Below are 22,830 nucleotides of genomic sequence, written 5' to 3' on the forward strand. Positions count from 1 at the left end.
CGTGCAGAGATAGTTTTAATATTTTATTTTGAAAATTCTACACTGTAGCGTCTGCCCCAGTTAAAATTAATTAAATATGACAAAAAAAAATTAATTAAATACAACTGTTCTAAATAAATATAACTTTTTTGGCACTCGTCTATAAGTCTTGATAGCTCTTTTATAAAAATCAGTATTTTATTCGTATTTTTTCATTGCAAAAGTATTATTAGCCCGTTGTTTTCAAGGAAAAGATGATCTTAAAATCATAAACACAAGCCTTAGATCTTAAATAGCAGGGGTTGGCAGGTCTAAAAAGAAAATTTTTAATATGTTTAAAAAATATTCTTTACCAATTTTTTTTTGAAAAAAAAAGCCAAAAAACTACAACTTAATATTCGACTTCGAAACAAAAAGGTAACACATAGTTGCAGTTTTCCTGATTTATAGAAAAGCTGCTTCTTATAAACAACCCGTTGAGTAATAATTTTCGATTTGTGTGTTATTTAATTCATGATTTTTTCATGTAATTTACTTAGATTTTATGGTTTAGGCCACGTTGTGGGGCTGCAAACTAATACTTGGTTAACTTGGTCAACTTTTCATATTTCCTAATTAGGCAACTTATTAAAATAAAAACTAAATTTATGAAAATTGTGTGGAAATAATTAATGACGTCACTGACAAGTTTTGGATCCAAAATATATAAAAACTTTGTTTTTTTTTCTAATAACCCACCAAGCAGTTGTAATACTTTTTAAAGTGAACAGTTTAAGCCGCATAACCACGACTGCAAAATAAAACCTCAAAGAAAGCGATTTCGTTGTTTACTTGAATTCACAAATCATTTATATAACAAAACCAAATTGGTACAAATTGTTTTTTAAACTATTAATGACGTCACTAAAAAAAACTTGTTCAATAAATTCAATTGAGTTTTTTTTTTCAATTTTCAAACAAATAATCTCGCAATTTAGAAATTAGCAAAAGTTTGCAAAGTAACGAATCAAAAAAAAAGACTATTTATAACTTTTAATTTTTATTTGTATAAAAGAAAATTTGCTAACAACCAACCATATCTTTGCCTTTCTCGACTTTTAATTCTACAAACATAACTAATTTCTCAATTCTCCACTGTTAGTAAATTTAAATAACTGTATCTTTTATAATAGAACTGGCAGCATATTTATGGAAAAAACTTTTTGAAAAGTACAGTGAAAAGCGCTCAAACAGCGCAACTACAACAACAAAGCTTTTATTTACATTTTATAACATTTCTCAAAAAACTGATACAACAGTTGTATAAAAATATCAACTTGTTTTACGCATACTTAACACATATTATATGTTTTGATTTTTAGAAAACAAACAAAGAGATCTCAACTACTAAAGGATTTATCTTTTTAGGTTTATTTAAGCGCCGACGAGGTCTTTGACCGAAAATTAGTTTGTAAAATAAAGTCTTGAACGAATAAATTCATACTTAATACATGACAACTTCATCAACAACTGCTTTGTAAAAAAATATTTTTTTTAAATCCAGCGATTTCACACCATTGAGTTTATAAAACTGATTCAAGTCGTTTTTAAAACAAACATTTCATTATATTATTCTTCTACTTGAAAAAAACATTTATTATGACTGAGGATCTCATTAACTTTACTAACTGAGTTAAGCGTTGCTTTGTGTACAAAGTTGTGAATCATTAAATTTTAAATGTTTTATTTGTCGAGAAAGAATGAATGCTGTTTAGAAAATTACTGCGTTGCATTTAAAACAATATTCAGACTTCTGTCAGCTAATACTATTTTCGATCTAAGCAGTAGATGTGGTACATATTTTAGATTAAAGATTATAAGTAAAACATTATTGATAAAGTATTTGTATATATTGATTTCTTCGGTTGCGTCTGACTGTCGAGTTTAAAAAAGAATGATTCTGGGGTCCAAGTCTTATTTGTTCAAGGTGATATGATAAAAAGCTTGATTTTAACCAGTAGCTTATCTCACGGCATGTGTCCAGGCTTTGATTCTGATGACTTTTGCAACGTTTTTTTTCCTACTTTAATATTTGCAGATTTTAAAAGAGCTTTTGCCTTTAAAAATATTTGACCTTTTAGCCACTGATCGGCAAAAAACATTCTTATGGACCCAACCCCAAATTTTGTATGCTATAACTTGTGTGAAAATATCAACGACGTCACAGTTTAAATTTTTTTTTTTATAAAGAATTTGTTTTATTCCTAGAATCTAACTTGAAAATGATGGATTGTATTTTATTTGCACAAGAGTAAATTTTGTATACAAGTTTTGGTTAAGCTTGAATGAATCTTTGAGAGTATTTTAACACATTTTACGTACCGATGAAATTTCACTTATAAATCTAAATACAACTTTAAGTAACAACTAGTGATTTTTTGACGGTTTAAAGTTATTTTGTAGATTTTATTCCTACAAACACGACTATCATAAAGTTATCAATATTTAAACAATTCAACTTTTTGCCAGTTTTTAAACTGAAAAAGAGAAGTTTTGGTGCATAAGCTTTTACTGAGCCTAATTTAAAGTTTTAAAATTACTGCAACACTTTTCGATTTTTTTTCAATAATTCATTAAAAACATAAACATTAAATCGGTACCATGTTGTTTGTTCTGTAATGAACTCTGTAAAACCACAAAAACAAAACACTTGTAATATTTTTTCAAACATGTTCAAATCGAAATACGTTTTTTAAGAGTATTACAAACAAGAAAACTTATTAAAAAGCAACCTATAAAGCTGTGACGTCATTGGTTAACCACAAAAGGTAGTTTACAAAATGAAAAATTTAAATTCCAGCAGGTTTCAAGATACACATGCTTAATTTGGATGATTATTTGTATGGGTGAAAACCCTATCTTAAGAACTTTTATTCAATTTAAGAAAAGCTGATATTTGATCGTTTAAAACATTTTTTGTTTTTAAAAACTCTACTTCACGTACTAAATAAAAAGTCAGTAGTTTTACAATTTGCTAATCCCGTTGAAAGTCGGTTTGTTAGAACGCAGCTTTTGAGAACAAAACATACATCTATAACAATAGTTTCACTAGATATCATGTAATATACAAAATTAAAAAATTCATTTACATGATTTTATGTCCTGATCGAGAAACGTAGGGCAATATCAACCCTTGAAAATAAGATCCATTAACATGGAACACAACATAATGTTTCCGTTTTTTGACTCTATTTATACAATTTTTGGTAATTTACAGTTTGTGGTCAAATAATGACGTCACTACTTCATAAACTTTGTAATGACAAAAAGGATAAATCAAATGCTAATAAATACAAAGGAACTGTTTTACCAAAAATTTTGAAAATAAAATATTTTTACTATCACATTATAGATGTGAAATTCTAATTTGATCTATAATATTAATACAAAGCATGTTTTGGCTTTTTACCCATTATACAAAAATATAGAACAAAATAGATTCAGACTTTTAATAAATAGAGATTTGTTATCAATTTTAAATTCATAGTTTAATAGCTGTTTCTACTTTTTTGAATTTTTCGAATTCAAAACCTTAATGGAATAACACATTTTCAAATAATAATAAATATGTATTTGTTAGCAGCTTTAAATTTATAGTATATAATTGTTTGGCTTTTTTTTTTAATTATATACAAAATTTTGCTGATTTATGAACTTGATTCAAAATAAGTGAATCTATTGATATTTTTATACAAATTCACTAGACATAGAACAAATTTTTATTTCTGCTATCATTTAACAATGATAAACATTTTAACGTTATATCTTGATGTTAAGGATTTTTATCCTTTCATATAATAGGAAACATAATTCAGCATAGTAACCTTAAGAATTTTGATTTTTATAATATACAGTTTTTCGTAACTTAGCGTTTGTGGTTAAATAATGACATCACAACTTTAGAGACTCTATTAGTAGAAATGAGAAACAATAAATATTGTGATAAAATTTAATAGCAAGTTTCATAAAATGAAACAAAAAATAAATTTGTTTTAGTTTGTAAAGTCAATTTGATAGTTTAGTACGAAAATGAGAAAATTTTTAGTTAATTGAAATTTCAAAAACATACATGTATCAATTATGATTGTGGTACATTTCACTCAAAAAAGGATAAAGATTTATAAACATATGAAAAACTATTTGAAATATTCTAAGTTTGAATAAATATTGAAAATGCAATACTTTATATAAAATTAATAATACAAACTCAAAACTATTTAACTTTTTTTTTTGACTAAAGCTTTTAAAACTATCATACATTACTTCAAATTGTTTATTTCATTCCAAACTCAACTTTTACTTAGGATAACAAAACTTCAAACTTTACTACCCGTCGTAAAACATCAAAGAACATATGGTATTGTGACGCGACAGTATTGTGACGTAATAGTTTATCGGGAAAGGGGAATTAGCGTTTGCACGGGTGACACATCTACGCATTATAGTGATGTATTTTCATTAGTAAGATTTTGTAATAAATTTAAGCTAACAATGTTCTAATAGAAGTAGCAGGTATTTTTATTTCGGATACATTATTCATTAATAAGCTCTTTGCAAGAAATATTTTGTTAATAGTTTTTTACTAATTGAAAGATGGTATAATGACCTAATAAGTTTTTCTCTCTTTTATCTTAATATCACTTTTTTTGGTATATTTTTTTCAGCAAAGTTTAATTTAAGGAAAATCAGTAGCAAAAACGAAACACTTTCTCTTTTATTCAGGTCACATTTACAATGCAGTGAAACCTCAAAGATTATATTCACAAACTGCAACTTGAATGGAAATTTGCTATTGAGAAAATAAACTTTTTGTAGACGACTAATTCAATGACCAAACTTTACCCTTAGTAAAGTTTCTCTATCTTTATTTTAACATCTGTTTTTGTAGGGCATGCAAATAAACTAAGTCGCCTATTAAGGACATACAAATTTGAATTTTCTATTGAATTGAAGGTCTAAAAACAAAATTAGCGAATTTATATTAACGTGGGTATAAATTAGAACATCAGTTTAATTAGGCAAGTGTTTAATAGCAGAAATTAAAATAAGTTTTCCATTATATTACAATTTTTATGTATACTCAAAAGGAAAAATAAATAAATACTTTATTACACATTAAGAACATTCAAATTAATTGTTTACATAACCAGTTTTAAAAATGTTAAACTAACTAAAATGATAAAAGTTAATAAGTAATAATAACTTTAATATGATAATATCTGGTTTTTAATGAACCTCTCTATATTGGAACATATGTTTGTGCTAATGATGAGAAAAAATATTGATTAATCAGTAATTATATTATCAATAATGTTATAAAAACAGTTACATGAAAAACTTTTTGGATTTTTATCATGTGCCAATGGTTTCTAAATTATCAAAAAAGTCTATGTTTAAAACTTGAAATTAAATGAAAAAACCAGCAATAAAGTAATTTATGGTAGTGACAAAAGTAATAAAGCAAATTCAATTAATCAGATCAAAGTAACTTGACAATTAATAAGTTAGAAATGTTAAATGAAGGAAATAACAGATAAATTAAAGGTCATTTATTTGTATCCTGTTTATAAATTAAACTAAATTAATTGACATTTATCAAGACAGGTTGTAAAACAAGCTTGTGTATTTTGTTATCGCGCAAAGATTTTTACAACTATTTTAATTAAAATACTGTTAATTACTTGACATTTAATATTGAAAACATTTACTGTTGTGACACAAACTTAAAAAATAGCTGTACAAATTAGTTTAAATCCATTTTTTTGTTTAGTTGAAATCTACATTTACTGCTGTGACACAACTAAAAATGCATTTAGTCACTTTTAGTCTTTAACCTTGTAAACGACATTATTTGTTAAGAAGGGGTGTAAAACTGCAAACTCTTAACTTTAAACTTACAAATAGATCGAATCGCTGTTGTAAAAACGTTAAAGTTGTTGGGACAAGTCAAAAAAATGCCTACTTTAATAATTACTGAGGCTTTCGCCTTATAGATAAGATTGTTTGCTTAAAAGGGGAGTGTATGGTGAATTTAAAACTCACATTTTTTGCTTTGCACTTTACCTTTAAGTCGTTAGCAAGATATTATTTGTGAATAAATATGCACAACCTACATGGATATCTATGAACCATTTGAACTGTTTCACTAAACAAAAAACAAAACCAATTTTTCTACTGTTAATTAATTATGAATTATTCTTATATATTATACACATGGGTTATTTTGAAAGATGGTATTAATATTTTGATACTGTCTCGCCGATAATGAAATTGAACCAATTAAATAAATTATTGAAATTAAACCGCAAACAAACGTTGCACAACTAATATAATTAAAGGAAATAGTTATACTCGTTACTACTTAAAAATAAGATTTTTTGGTTTAACACTTTTTAAGACATTTTAGAACAATCAAACATAATACTACATGATACTTATCTAACAAGAATAATCTAATAAATAAAACAAGAAAACCAACTTTTCTCCTGCTAATTAACAATCATTAGCACGTAAAAAAGTCCAACTAAATAAAAGCGTACTAGACAAAATAATAAAAAATTAACTTAAAAAACAAACAAAACAAACTTTTCCTCCTCATCTTGACTTCCAGCTTCCTCGCCTGCGCCTTCGATATGACCTGGTTGTTCTCGTTGTTGCGTATCAGCGAGAAGCTCTTCGTGACGTCATCGCCCGTGACGTCACACTCCTTCTTCACCATGAAGGTGCCGAACCCGTCGACCCCCTCGTCCTCGAACGCGTCGTCGTCAAGCAGCTGGTTGCCAGGCGATTGTTTGGGGGAGGGAGGGGCGTCCGAGTTCAGCGGGGGCAGCTTCTTCCTGTGGGTAACAAAACTTTTTATTGGAATAAACATACAATATAGGCTACAAGCACTAAAAAAATATTCAGTGGTTTTTTCTGTGACAATAACTAGTTAAGTTGATTTATATTTTGTTCTTTTCGTTTTTTTTTTTTTTTGCTCTTCATCATCAACTTCGATAAAGCATAAAAGCAATTTTTTTATTGGAATATACAACTTAATAACATTATTATATGGTATAAGCCAGTCGTCAATATTATTACAGTATAGTGGCTACATCGCTTTAGCTATATTTATATATGTTTTAAATTCATTATCTGAACTTGTTTTCAACTTATTTCTATGTATTACGTACATATACAATACAGACCAGTGGCCGTCAAGCTAAACAAAAATGTGCATCCCAAACCGCAAAACAAATAATATGAGCACCTCCTAAGTTTCCTGAAATTTTTCCACAATACAAGTTTCAAAAATAATAAGACCTTTTTTTACTTGTTTTCTCTTAATCATCTACTCAAGAATATCTAGTGTAAGTTTCAAACTTTAGGATTATTTTTCATGTACACCAAAATACATTTTGTGCACACTTTGACGACCACTGATATAGACTACAAGAACTGAAAACTTTTTTTTGTGATAATAATCAGTCAAGTCGCTTTAGCTATCATATTATATTCTTTCCATGACGGTACACAATTGCAATCAATAAAGATTGAGCCTTTTGTATGTATTTACAAATATTGCTGCAAGTCTTAACTAAAACTCATACAGTTTACATTTACAATTAAAAGTTATTATTATATGTTTGATTAAGATGGAGCAGGTTTTTTTAAGTATACACTTTTGTTTTCAGTATTGGTTATCAAAATTCAACTTCGAATAATCAATGCTCACCTAAACTACATAATTAATTATCTAAAAGCTTTTATAACTTGATTGCTACTTAAAATAAAGAAGTAATGTATATTACTGTATTTTATTACATTGTTTCAAAATATTTTAACTATAACTAAACTTTTTTTGACTTACAAAATAAGATATTCAGGACACTAGACTGTAGGTCAACTTAGTCAAATGCTAGAAGCTAATGAGTAATAATTAAATAAAAATACGAAGTTTAAACTTTGTTAAGACTTTGTTAAACTATAAACAAGGCAGTGAATTTGATGAAAGCTTTATATAAATAAAGTTTTTAACAATTTCTTCCAGCCTTAATGAAACTGAACTTTATGTAGTATCAAAAAAACTATTTAGAATTTTAAAAACAAAAACACACTAAAACTAAAATAATATAACTTACCCTTTTAGAAGCTTTGCCATCATTTTACTTATTTTATTTTTTCTCGTCATTTTTAACCAATCAATTACTTTTTATACAAAAAAATATTTGTGCAAATATTATTTTTTGCATAAAATCACAGCTATAACACTTAAACCTACAAAAGCTTAATAAATAGAGTAAAACAAACTTTTAACACTGTTAAACAAACTTTAAGAATGTGAATATAACTTTAGTACATAAGTGTTAATGCAAGAACTTTTTTTAAAAAAGCAAACGCTAGCAAAATTACTACCACCATTTTTTTTATTAGGAACTTTTAGTAAAGTTTAATTAGTTATAAATTAGTGCAATATCTTAAAAAACTAAAAAAATAATTGATTTATTTGAGTTAGTTAAACAATTGGGTAAAAAGTAAAAGTTAGTTATATAGTTTTAAAAGAACTTCATTAAGTTTACTAAATAGTTAAAATTTATTTGAAGTAATTATCTAATTTAAACAAAAAAAATTTAGTTTACAACTTAGTTTAAAAGTAACAGTTTATAAACTACTACCAAGATTTCAATTCATTCTTATTAAAAGTCTATATTTGACCTTTCTTATAATACTAACTATTTTGCAGCAAATCTATTTATAAAGCTATTAAAATAGCAGTTTTCACAGTAGTGCAAACAAATGTGCATTAAGTTAGTTACTTCGTGACTCAAACTTAAATAATTGCATTTATTTATGCTACATCTGTTTTGCTTGAGTAAGAAAACTTTAACTTTTACAATGTAATTTTGTACCTTATAATGTATTAAATAAGGGAATATTTTTACAATATTTTAAAGGTTTATTTTCGAAAGTAACTCATTTATGATTTTTATTAGAGAATTTATTTTATCTTAAAGAATTTATTTTTTTTAAACATTTTAATCGTTTTAAAATGCTTTATATGTTTATTTTCGCTATTTCACTTAAAATTGGTGGTGCTTAAATTATTAATGTTTAAAAATATTATCGAGTCTCAAGGTTATTTTAATGTGGTTATTAGAAAAAACCACTTTTTTTGACACAAAAGTTTAATTTTGGTTACGCTCTAATTGTTTTGTTTTATTTGCACCTAGCTTGAAATAAGAGTAGTGTTTTATGCTTACTAATATATACAACAAATATTAAACATTTAGCAATGTTAACTTCTATTTAGCAAACTATAAAAAGTATGACTTTTTTTTTCAATGATTATTTTCTTTAAAATGTTTAAGTGTTTGTAACCAAAATAAATATAATTCGAGAACTGAAACAAAACATTATTATAAGACTACTCCTTAGATTTATATTTTCAATACCAAACTGTAAACAATTTAATCTTATTTCAAAACAAAACAATATTGAATACAAAACAATCAACTCCCACGGCTTTGTATTGAGTTTTACGACAAAGAGTTAAAAAGCAATACGAATTGCAATTAAACTTTTACGTAAACCACTTCGAACAATATATAAAAGCTTGGGTGATTAAAAAATTAAGTTCTTATGAGAAAGTTCTACATTTTAAATTTGTTATTTTAATTACATAAATAAAAACAACAACATAGAAAAGATTTAGATGATTGCAGCATTGAGTTTTACTTCTTCAATGACTATAAAGTCTTTGGAAAACATTTTAGTTTCAGGCAGATTAATAAAGTTTTTTGAGTAAACTTGATCAAAGTTAACTTATTTACAACAAAATTTATACATTAGGTACTTTAAACAATTATCGAAAGCTTTAAGTAATTAAAGGATTAAGTTTTTTAAGCCGAAAATCTCTACTTCAAAAAACTTAAATTAGCTTTTGACTTACAAATATTATATAGATTATAGATCTACCAACTATAGTTTACTTAATATATTTTATAGCACCTGAACAAGCAAATACTTCAAACAGTACTTAAAAGATTTGAATAAGTAAGTACCTTTTTAGATTAAAAACTTACACTTCAAAAAAATATTTAGTTTTAAGAAGCTTATTAACTTGCAATCATTTACAAAAGCGTTTAATTAAAAGTACAAGTCTCAATTAACCTATTTAGTTAGATTGTTAGATAACTGTTAGATTTGAAAGGAAGTATAACAGAATTGAATAACAAATTTTTCATAAATTGGTACTACCAAGGAATATTTGGAATTAAATTATAAAAATAATAACAACATTTTACATTTTATTTAATAATGATGACAAAAACTTGTAAATTTGATTACAAACAATATTATTTGTAGTAAAAATAAAACAGGTTGTAAAGTTAACAACATATTCAATAAATGTTTACTACCAAGGAGTTTATGAAAAACAAGTGACATTTATTCTTACATGAAAAAAAATTGTTAAATAAAAGACATTTTGTTAAAAGATGAAAAGAATAGTTATTAAATGAATGCGCATTGCAGCAAATATTACAAATTTTCAATTCGTGATATAGTAAACTTCCAACATTAGTAATATTTACTCATTTATTTTTGTTATAAATAATTGGCAGAAACGAACTATTCAAAGCCAACTTTAAACAATAATAGTTATTGTAGAGAAATCAATTAAAAAAAAAACATGTTTAAAATATTTTAATGTCCCTCTTTTTACTTTTGATGTGCTAAGTACTGGTAACACTTACTTTTTTTTTTTGCTTAAATTGTTTAAAACAATGTGTTGTAAAGCAGTAAAGAACACAAAATAACACAATTAATCAAAAAAATTAACAATTTTTAACAATTTTGAAATAAGAACAACTATTTGTAGATAACTTTTAAAACATAAAATTAATATTTTAGAAAAAAAATATTTTGGGTGTATATATTTTTCTTTACTTGCTTTTATTATGGTAAAACACGGGCAATACTGACTATACTTAATTTTTTTATATTTAACATTAAAATTAAAGAGTAATAAGTAATGTAAAGCGATTCTTGATATTTTATAAATAAAGTAAATTAAAATAACAACAATTAAAACCACAATTTTAAAAGCACTCAAGTGTTTCCGCACAACAACTAAAACTTTTTATATCAAATTTTTTTTTTTTATAAATAAAGATATAATATCAAAAAACTTTAATAATTAACCAAGTCAGTGTCAATAGAAATATTTTTCAATTTCAAACTTGAACATTCCTACAAATAAACATTAAAAACAAATAATTATCATATAGTCAAATAATATTGAATAGCTACGTAAACTACTACAAATTAAATTTATGTTTTACAATATTTCAACTTGTAAGACAACATTTTTTATGTTAAGATTATTTGCTAACAACTACTCTTTTTTTTTCCATAACACTAGCAAAAAGTTTCGACACAAATGTTGTAATTCTATGCAATATCAATGCTAAAAATATGCCTATTTACCATGAATTTAAATTTTACTTAAATTAATTAACTATATAACTAAATATTTTTTAATTAAGCGTTTAGAATTTTCGCAATCTTTTGCTAAAGTAACTCTTATATTGTAATAATTTAGCATAAAATAAAAACATTTATTTAAAATCTATAGTAATCACAAAGTTTAGGATTTAAACTGCATGACTAATAGCTTTTGTCATGCTTAAATACTTTTTGTTAAAATTAACAAGGAAGTAAGTTGCTTAAAACTTAACATGGAAGTGCTAGTTTTTATTACAAAGCTGGACTTAAGTACTTTATAATGATATCAATTAATTGAAAATCTTAACAAATTTCAAGTTTAATCACTAAGAAAAATTTAACTTTTGGTTTAAATTTCAAACTTTTACTTATAATCATTTATGGTTAGAACTAAAAGTATATTTTTTTTACAAAAAACTATTCAATACTTTTAAAATTTAAGCAATAAAATAGTTTTATCCTTTTAGTATTCTGATTTTTTGTTCAAAAAAAACATATTTACCTATGTGTTACACTAAACCTAGCCACACAATTTTAGTTCCCAGCTTAAGACAAACACTTTTAACCACAAGTAGTTTGTTGTTATTACTAGACAGCTAGCTTTTTTGATCTCTGTTTTACCCATTGTTAAAATACTTTGTTTTTAAAATCACGTGGATTTAAAACTGTGTGACCAATTTGTCAAGTTATCTTAGATTCTGCTATATATATGTGTGTTTTAGGTCTTATAAAATGCCAATAAATTTAAAAAACTGAAACTTTTTTAATGCTTTTTTAAATAAAGTATATTTTAAAACTTTCAGAATTGCATATTTTTACTAATTTAGTTTTCATAATCTGGGAAAAGAAATGGATTTACATATAAATTCTTTAAGAATTAAAATAGTTTTAGTTACGGTTGAATTGTATTTTTTTTGTCACAAAAAAACAATTTCAAGATCTACATTTTATGCCTGCTTTTTTACACCATGTGGATTTTTTATGTGCTTTGCTAAATTATTCTTAAATTACTTTGTGAAACTGATGATGTTAAAGCAAAATAAGGAATTTGTTCATAATGCTATTGCTAAAATTTTATGTTAAAAATTGAATAACCTTGTGTACACTAAACTTAATCGGAAAGTTTTTTGAGAACTTACAAAGTAAAATAAAAACATGTATATAGCAAACTTGTTAAACTTTTATTTACTTACAACTACTTTTTATAAAAACAAGATGACATATTTATTAAAGTTTGTTTACTTTTTTATCAATGTCAACTTGGAGAACATTAACTCACTTGTATCTTTATTATCATATTTTACTTCATAGTATTTTATGAAAAATCTTAAAAAATAGTTTATATACATCAAAATATTATTTGAACTTAATTTTTTTACAAGACACATAGCATTTATACTTCAAGCTTTTAGTAAGCCAATAAATATAATGAAATTATGAAATTTCCTTGGTCCCCCACCTTATAGTCTTGAATATTTATATAAACTAACTATTTTTCAACACAAATCATTATAAATAACTGCTTGTTTTCTGCTGTTAACAAATCACAGAGGGTGATTTCTTTGAAAATTTTAATACTTTTGACATATAACTTAAATTACTTGTTATTGTTGCTTGAAACGGAGCTGGTTTTCTGTTTATTCTGTGAATTCTTGTTAACACTTTGAAGCGGAGTGTTTTTTGTAATGGGGGCAACAACTGCTGTGGGTGGGTTTCTATTGGATGATGAACTGAAAAAAAATTGATATTGTTTGATTTATTAATGTTTTGTATAATACTGTTGATTCAAAAACTTGAGTACCAAATTTGTCACTTTTTATTGCAATATTTAATAAATATTTGTAAAGTTCTAAACTTGTACTTTATTGAATGTATCAAAACTTGAAATATCTAATTTATTTTTTAATACATTATACAATAGTAATACGTTTAAAAACAACTAAATAAAAACAAAAATCTTGTATAGTTATAAGTTTATATAAAATAAATTGAAGATTCAACTAAAAGCAATAAATTTAGAAAAAAATACTGACATCACGTACATTTATAAATATTTACATTAATGTTTACAAATTAATCCAAACAAAACGTTAGATCAAACGAAATCAACAGAGAAACAGCTGCCAGCATTGATTATGACGTAACAGTGACTGTGCCAATACACTATTAAATTGCAGTTCTGTAAACCATCGCCATATGCTAATTTAATGTTGGGTTTGTGTAACATTTCTATGTGTGAGGTATATTTTGTACATGTTATATCATTTTATTTAAATCTTTATGAAGTTTTGTGAACAGTTGAAAATTCACTGTTTAATTGCAGTTTGTACTTTTTGTTTGTAAACTTCCTTCATGTGTTTATTATTTCTTGAGTTTGTGTTACTTTAATGTGTGTGGCTTTCAGAGTATATTTTGGTTTTCTTTAATGTTACATTTGTTTAAGTTATGTTCAAACTTTTATAAAGATCTATTTGTTTTGGTGAATATTTTTATTTCATATAAATGTAAAAATTCAATTATAGTACCTCTTTGCTTTTCTAAACACTATTGTGATATTCATGTAATTTTTTATATATGTTGTCTATTTTTTGCTTAATTTAAAGTTTAAACTAGTTTAGCCGTATGTTATTGTTTAAAATCTTTGTTAATACTGGTATTACTTTTATCTCTTTTTGTATTAAGGAACAAAAAAATAATTTTACACATTTTTATTTAAAAAATTATCAAATTGAACACAACTGGCATAACTAGCCCTGAATAGGCTTCTTAGTTCTTTCTTGTTTATGCTATACAAAAACAAATAAAGTGAAGTTTTTTTTTTTCTATTCACCTTACTAATCCCGAAGATTTTCTTTCTTGTTTTCTGACATTTGTTGATGGATTCCACGGCGAAGGATCTCGAGATTTGTTTTGTCTGCGAATAAATAATGCTTTAGTTGTTTGTTAGTTGGAACACGGAATATATAAATGTCTCAAACTAGTAAACTAGTTATTAATAATTAATATTAAAGTTGTTTGTTAGTTGGAACACGGAATATATAAATTTCTCTGATTAGTAATCATAAAATTCACGGTAAAGATTAAATACCTAATTAGAAAAATTATAAATGACGTGTTTTTTTTTATTGATGTTTATTAGCAAACAGAAACAAATCCTGGCTAAAAAAATAGAAGTATTTTTTAAGTTCATAACTATTAGCTTTAATAAAGTATAATTTTAACTTAGTTTCACCTATTATCACCAGGAGTGGATCTTCTGACCACAAACGACTTCTCGTGCAAAACGCCCTGATTTTGGTTTGTGGGCACGGTGAAGGGAGGTTTGTTAGCTGTGGGTTTCGCATTAACATTTGAGCTATTAGGTTTGTTCGCATTAGAAGCTGTCGTTGGTCTGCTATTCGCAGTGGTAGTTGCAGGTTTATTATTTGCATTTGAAGTTGTTGTAGGTTTGTTGTTTACATTAGCAGGTGTAGACACTCTGTTGTTGACGCTGAATGATCGAGGTTTCGTTTTCAACCTTGCTCTCAGAAGTTCGCTGGGTTTCAACACTTGTTCGTTAACAACCTGGTTGTATAATATTTATTAAGTACAAATATAAATTTGAAGTTTTTACGTTTTAAAGTTACAAGTGAGAACATTTTAACAATAATTCTCTTTTCAGCGAATCAAATTTTAAAATTTTGTTTTCACTCGTAATAGCATTATAAAATATATATTACTTGACTACAAAAAAAAACTAAAATGAAAACGAAATTAAATTAATTAGCTATAAACAAAATGAAATACTTACAAATACTTTGTATTAAGTGCACATACTAGGATGGAAAATAATTTAAGTGAATTAATTACAAATAAAAACAATATACTAAAAATTAAGAAGAGCAATAACTATAATATAACAGCAAAATTAGTATATGGTTATTTCATTATCTTAAAAATATTCCTTTAGTCATAATAACTAGTATTTTTTACGGAAATGTTTTTATTTTTTTTTTCCTGCTTTTACATTCAACAAAAACTTGTCAAAATAAATACATTAAAATGCTACTCATCAAAATCATTTTTCACAATAGTTAAAAATTCACATTAAAATAAGTTTCATTGTAAAACAATCTGTTGAGAAAATATTGTTTATATTCAACGTCTTTTGTTATCTTTATTTTCTCTTTATGTTTATTGTATTCTGTCTCACGTGGCAAATAAACTTATTATTCTTGTTATGGTCATTATAGGTCATGAAAAACTACTTTTACTATATCTATTTACTGTATGCTTTGACATCATGTAAAAACTCAAACATAGGTTTTAATTCATTAAAAAAAAAGAGAAGAATCAAAGTCTATTAAGTTGTTTGAAATTAACATAATTTATTTATTAATACAAAAATTTTAAGTCTTAAATATAAGTTAGTTTTCGCATACCCGTTTAAAATTTACCTCAATAATATTTGAGTTGTAAATTACTTTTTCAGCTAAATCTTTTTTTTTAATATCTAATATCTTTAAATTTAGGTAATAGATGATCTACTTATTATATATTTTCTATCTTAAAAAAGAAAAAAAAATTATTCGTTTTCTTTAGTGCGAGTTTAGTATTTAGAATAATTAAAACTTTTAAAATAGTTTTACACTAACAGCTTTTAAATTTTAAAGCCTAAATAAAACCTAAACAATTAAAAAACAAACTTCGTTTTCAGGATTAGGTTGCGGCTTCTTAGTGGCTAGCAAGCTGGGTTTCTTTGGAGCTGGAACCGGTTTGTTAGGAACCGGTTGCTTGGCAACGTTGCCACCAGCAACCGAGTTGCTGTGGGGCCTGGTCGGGTTGATCGCCCTGATGAAACCCTCCCTCTTCTGGTTGTACTTCTTCTCGAAATTTTTGACGTTCTGCTCGTTCAACGAAGGCACGTTGAAATCGTCAACTGGTTTCTTGTTACTTGTGGATGGGGGGTTCCACCTTCTGAAAATAAATTAATTAATAATCTATTATCAAAAATTTACTTTTTTTAAATAATCACCTGATGGTGTTTTGTAGATGGGGCTTTCTATCTAGTATATTTGAAATAAATCAAATATACTATTAACAAACCGAACATATATATATAAATATTTTGTAGATTTCTTGTTGCTAGTTGATAGGGTACTTAATATATTAAATATTTAAATATTAGTTAATTGTTTTTTCGTTTCTTGTTGCTACTTAATAGGGTGTTCCATTTTTGAGAGGTAAATAAATAACACAGTTAAATTTTCATGCTTAATACATGACAATCACATTTTTAAAAAACTATATTATGATTATAACTATTTAACGCATGTTCCGTTCATTAAAACTTATTTGATGTATCTTTATATTGTGAAATATTTAGCAGTTAATGTCCCATATAAGTATAAGTTTTAACAGGATAAAAGCAAAGTATGCGATATAAACTACAGTCGTATATAAAAAACTACAGTCGTAACAGTAAACACAAAAAAACATAAAACAAATATTTATTTCCATAACAAGTAAAAAGCAAAACTGCTTTCCACACCACACTTAGCATTGTGGTAGACTGGAAGTATAAATTATTCAAGTATTTTTACGTGCATATATATACACTAGAATATTGTGAATGCGTGTTTGAACTGTACTGTGACATTTAAAGTGCAAAGTAAAAGGAAAATTTAAATGCTAAAGTTTTTCAATATGCTTAGGTGTATGTGATAATTTTATTTCCTTAAATAAACTCATCATTTACAGAAATCTAAGTTTTTCTTAAAATAGAAATGTTTATTAGTATTTTTCATTATTTTTAAAATTATTTTGAAAAAGACTTGGTATTTATAATATATTTCATTTTTCTAGTAAAATTCATCATTGAGTAAACTTAATACTAAACATTTTAAGAGTATAAATATTGCTTGTATAAACTTATTAGGGCATTTAGTTCAATTGAAATTCAGTATTTCGTTATTATTTTATATTTGTTACAAATTAACACGACATTTATAAGCGCAGTAGAAAGACAAAGTAATGCTAAAACTTTTGAGGAAGTAGTTTTTCGGGTTGTCAAACTATTTTTTGATTTATATTTTTGAAGCACAAATTTTTATTTATAATTTTTATTCAACCCAAGGTTATAACTTTATGTTTTTGACACAATTTTAAAAAGTTAATTTAAAAAAAGCTTAGTGTTACTATTTTGTTAATAAATCAAAAACACTATTTAATTGTAAATTAAACACTAAATTACTTTAAGAAAATAATTAAACCCGCATGTAAAAAAAAATGTACAACAATAAATAGAAAACTTACAATTAAACTTATACAGTTAACCTTTATAATTAAAAACAAACTTTAAATTTCAGAATAAACAAATCACCATCTTATTAGCAGAACTCTTAGCAATAAAATAGTTATTGTTGTTGAAAACTTTTAATAATGCAATAAGCTATGAAATCACTAAAAGTTTCAAATATTTGATAAAACTCAACAACAAATTTTAACAACTAACTTGTTTCTTAGCATCTCCAATTGAATTGTTATTCACAAAATTATTATAATTAGAAGTTGTTGCAACATTTGCGTTATTAACAGTCAACATATATTATATATAGTTCATACTCAATAAAAAAAAACTTACTTATAAGCAGGTTTCTTAGCATCTCCTGCTGCTTTGTTATTAACAACATTATTGTTATTAGAAGTTGCTGCGTTTTTATTTCCGGTTGATTGCTGTTTTGGAAGGTTTCTCATCTTTTTATCATTAATTTGAACTTTCTTCAGTTCAGACGCTGGATCGTACAAACTCTTACTTCGTACGGCTCTCTATGTGTTAATTGAAATATTTAAATTATCTTTTTATTATTAAACATTAACCTTAAACTATAACTAAAAGAGTATTAAAACAATGTCAAATTGAGAATGGGTACATAATAATGTATATTATATGTTGTGAATATTATAATATAAACTAGTACATCTGGAAATTATTAAACTGTATGTAAAAAATCTTTTGTAGTATATCAATAAACTAATATAAATAAATAAAGTAAAATATATTATTCCTGCTATTTATATAATTCGAAATTAAATAAGAGTAGTACACTAATAAGTTATTAAAATATTAAACTGCATTGAACTGTAGTTTGTGTACAATTATACAGAAATTCATGTATTTATATTGAAATTAAATTAATTACTTATAGTACATTTTAATTTTTAATACAAGAATCTGTTGTAACACACCATTAAAGCTAGCTTAAATTATAACTAGCTGAAAATAATTATTATGAAAAAAAAATTAACATAAACATTTTTTGACTAATTTATAATAAAACTTTATTTTTTTAAATTAGGTCAATTGGTATTTTTTAGTACGCATTATGTTGTTAATTAAAAAATAAAAAAGACAAATGTTACTATTAAGTAAAAAAAATTATCACTAAATGCAACATAAAACTATAAAATAAGTGATAATGCTTAAAAAAACTATAAATTGTATATTAACTTAAGTTTTTATACAGTTATAGTGGTATTTCAGACACTATATAAATATAAATAAAACTAAATGAAGTGATGCTTAGTTTTTAAATATAAACAAACCATGCAATTATAAAAATAACTAAGGAATAAAATGCATTTATTCTGGTCATGATTATAAAATTATTTTATATAATATCAAAAATAATAATATGTTATTAGTTCAGTAGCTAAAAGTTAAACTGATACAAAAAATATACTGTACAACTATACTATGTTTAAAGTAGTAGTTAAAAATTAATATAAATAAATAAAAATTGTAATGTAAAACTATATTATGTATTAAAATATAAAAATACTCACAACAAAAATATAAATTTAGTTTTATTTGTTAGATATGTTAACAGTATTAAGATTATCTATATATAAATAAGTATACAACAAAAGCTTAACATAAGCTTTAACCAATACAAACTGTATATATAGTTCTTTAAACAATAAACATGTATAAAAAATGTTTTTGTTTTACAACAGAATACAAACACATAAAAAATAAATCAACAGATAACTGTTATCATAATAACTGTGTAACAATTTAAAATAGCATTAGCACATAATTAAAGTAGAAGTAGTTTATTAAAAGAAAGTCTTTATTTTTTATTAACTAGAATCAATTATCAACGCTTTTAGTTAGTACTATGCTTAATTTAGTTGGTTAATACGACTATATTAATCTAATTAACTAAACAAAACCTAAATTAGATAACATAAGATACTCAAACAAAAACGGCATGCATTTCAAGCAAGGCAATCATTTTAATCTCAAATGAAAACCATTTTTTTCATTTATTAAAACCCTTACTCTGTTGGCAGCTAGTCTTTTTGACTTGTTAATACCATCGTTTGCTTTTTTCCTCAAGATAACTCCTCTCGGAGTGGCTGAATTTGGAGGTTTGGGGTCTTTCACAACGGGTTTTGCTTCAGCTGAAGTTTCATCATTTTTGGCAGTTTCTGCAACTTTTTCGCTGCTCGCAGACTTCTTTTTGAAACTCTTGCTGAACCTGCTTATGCTTGTGTTCCTAGAGCCTTTAGCGGGCGCCATGCTATTTCTCTATTTCGGGCTAAATTAAACTGATTCAAACTTTCACACAAAATAATATATTTAAAAACCTGTCAAACACAGTTGATTGCAGAACATAAGTGAAAAAAAAGTCCCAGTTTAAGATGCAAATCATTTCATCTCAAACTGAGGTTAAATAGTTCAAAGCACACAAGATTTATTTTTATTTGGATTTATTTTTGCAAACTGTTATTTGATCAAAAGTTTATATTAATGTGCAAGTAGCTTTAATTTTTCAAGTTAATTAATTTAGTTGCTAATATCTTGCTTTTTAACAATTCGAGTTTTGTAAGTTTATTGCACTTGCAAACATTGGAGCAAATACATTATTTATACAGATTTTTATTTTGAACAAGTTGAATAAATACTTGAATCATTTTAGCTTTGCAAAATAGAGAGTACAATAGAATTATATTTCATTCAATTAAACAACAAGTTGTTGTTTGATCAAAACATAATTTTGTATAATTATGTAACTAAATATGATTATTATAATCAAGTTAGTTGGGCAGCAATGTAGATTTTTATAAGTTTATTGCTTTTGTCAAAATCAGAATAAACAATTGTTTATGTTAACTGGCTAGTTTGAGCAAATAATACTATTGCTTTACAGATGATTAACCCTAGCTTAGTTTACTTTGACTCCAGTAGAAAATCCAACTAGTTCTTACATACTTTAAAAATTCTTAATATTATTAAGCCTTAGTTTTGTTTATATGAGAAACTCAAACACTTTACTATGCCCTATATTTTGGTAAAACCAATACCCTAAACTCTGTTAAAATTAGTTAATTCTGTTAAGTAAGGGTTAGATAAAAACCAGTGCAACGCTGAAATTTTTATTTAAAGTTATTGTATCAATACAATTAGTTGCTTTTTACTTAGTACACCAATAGTGTAGTTGAAAACTCATTATTTGCTTGAATGCAACAGTTTGGTAGCATTTAAAAAATCACAGAAACTAGTTGTTATTTTTATAAAAAGTTATCTTATATACTTTGAGATTTAAATAAAGTAAACATAAAATTATTTAAGCATTCATTAATAATAAGTTTAAACCAATGGTTTTTGTTTACTGTTTGTAAATTTAGATTTTGGTTTTAATTTAAACAAGTATATGTTTAAAAATCTACATAAAACTAATACTTTTTACTTGTTTTTCCTATATTCATTTGAAAACTATGTAAATAAAATCGTTATTGGTATCAAGTTTAGAAAGTTTACTTTATGACTTTTATAAGCTAAACCTTCTCTAATCAAAATTGGTATTTTTTAATGGATACTAAATTACTTCAACTGTTCAAAAATTGCATCAAAACAAGAAGAAAAAAAAACAATTAAAACTTTGTTTGCTACATTTCTAAATTTGAATTTTAATGGATTTAAATGAATTCCAAGGCACTTACAACTTAAATTATACAATTTATTTAGTACCTACTATTTGTCAAACATATACCAGCATTTCAACTGTGCAATTTACACACAGAGATAATGCCAACAACTAAAAATTTCATGCTTGTTACCAAGGCTACCATGTATACTCAATCTAGTTACCAAGCAACAACACTAACTTAAAAGTATGAGCTATAAAATCTACAATTACACATTGAGCGAACATAATTCATACCTTTTTTGGTTGAAAATGTTTTTATGGAGTTTTTTCTAATGAACTCAAATGTCTTCTAACTTAATTCTGCTTTTCTTTAAAATATGTGTTTTTTATTAAACTAAATCTGAAATAAAACAGTTTTGTAAAAGTTATTTTTATTTAAATGCAGAAATTTAAAATAAAATTTATACTTTTTAATGCTATGTCAAATACTACTAAGAAAATAGTTACATTAACTAATAACTTAATTAAGGTAGAAGTGGCTAACATAAACTTAGATTACCACTGAAATTAGTTAACTAATTAATACTCTAATAAGAAGTACTTGAAAATAATTATTATATAAGATAGAATATAACAGTCATACATAACTTTATCTCTAAAGCTTAAATAGTTCAAGTGAATATTTAACGAGTTAACTACTTTTAATAAGTTAAGACTATTTTGAATTTATTAGTTTTAAATTTAATATGTAAAAACTAAATGCATGTCAATCTTAATTTTTAATCTGATAGCATTAACATCTAGATAAACAACATGGTAATTAACAACATTATTATGATACTCAAGACACAACTATATAAGATTAAAATTGAAATTCTTAAACAAAAAACTAAATATATCTTAACAAGCATGAGAATTAAACAAAATGATCTCATAACAAATAAAGTCAGGTGAAAAAAAAAACTTTTTATCATCACACCATTTCAAGTTTATTTACTAATTGAGGATAAAAATGTTATTAATTAAAAAACTGTCATTTAACACAAAAAGAAGTGTTTATTTTACAAAAGGAAGTCACACAAGTTAATCAAATTTAACTTAAAATTGTTACACTGTTTATAGTGTTCTTTTGCACAGCAGGTTAACTTAACCTTTAACCTTAAAAACCTTTAAGAACAAGAACTTCAACTGTATGAACTGTTTCTTGATCAGTAACAAATTATAACTGCAATTAAATGTTTTTTAATAATTATAATGAATCAGTAATTAAATTATCATAATATTTTCTCAACATATTAAAAATACATAAAGAACTTGTTTTTAAAGAAATGTAACACTAACATAATATAAATACCAGTAGTTCAGACTTGTGTAACTAAAACTTCAACCAGCTCTATCTATGTAATACAAGTTG

General features: G+C 25.1%; 1 protein-coding gene across 2 annotated transcripts in view; it reads right to left on the reverse strand.

Annotated features, from left to right (window-relative positions):
• The window catches only part of LOC145831535 (uncharacterized), a 57,764-nt gene extending 35,948 nt beyond the window's left edge, over positions 1-21,816 (reverse strand). The window contains exons 1-7 of one of the 2 annotated variants that reach the window (XM_082938820.1): positions 21,711-21,816; positions 18,125-18,309; positions 16,188-16,458; positions 14,735-15,066; positions 14,333-14,416; positions 13,104-13,232; positions 6,604-6,854 (exon numbers count right to left, since the gene is read on the reverse strand). In XM_082938820.1, coding sequence (XP_082794946.1) covers positions 6,604-6,854; positions 13,104-13,232; positions 14,333-14,416; positions 14,735-15,066; positions 16,188-16,458; positions 18,125-18,237 — 1,180 coding nt within the window. In that variant the 5' untranslated portion in view covers positions 18,238-18,309; positions 21,711-21,816. Of the gene's footprint in view, positions 1-6,603; positions 6,855-13,103; positions 13,233-14,332; positions 14,417-14,734; positions 15,067-16,187; positions 16,459-18,124; positions 18,310-19,825; positions 20,129-21,710 lie in introns of those variants that run through there. The other variant, XM_082938819.1, reaches the window with a different exon arrangement.
• Between the last annotated feature and the right edge of the window lie 1,014 nt (positions 21,817-22,830).

The sequence above is a fragment of the Thalia democratica genome, chromosome 3 (genome assembly GCF_965202585.1).
Source record: "Thalia democratica chromosome 3, ktThaDemo2.hap1.1, whole genome shotgun sequence".
Classification (NCBI taxonomy): Eukaryota; Metazoa; Chordata; class Thaliacea; order Salpida; family Salpidae; genus Thalia; species Thalia democratica.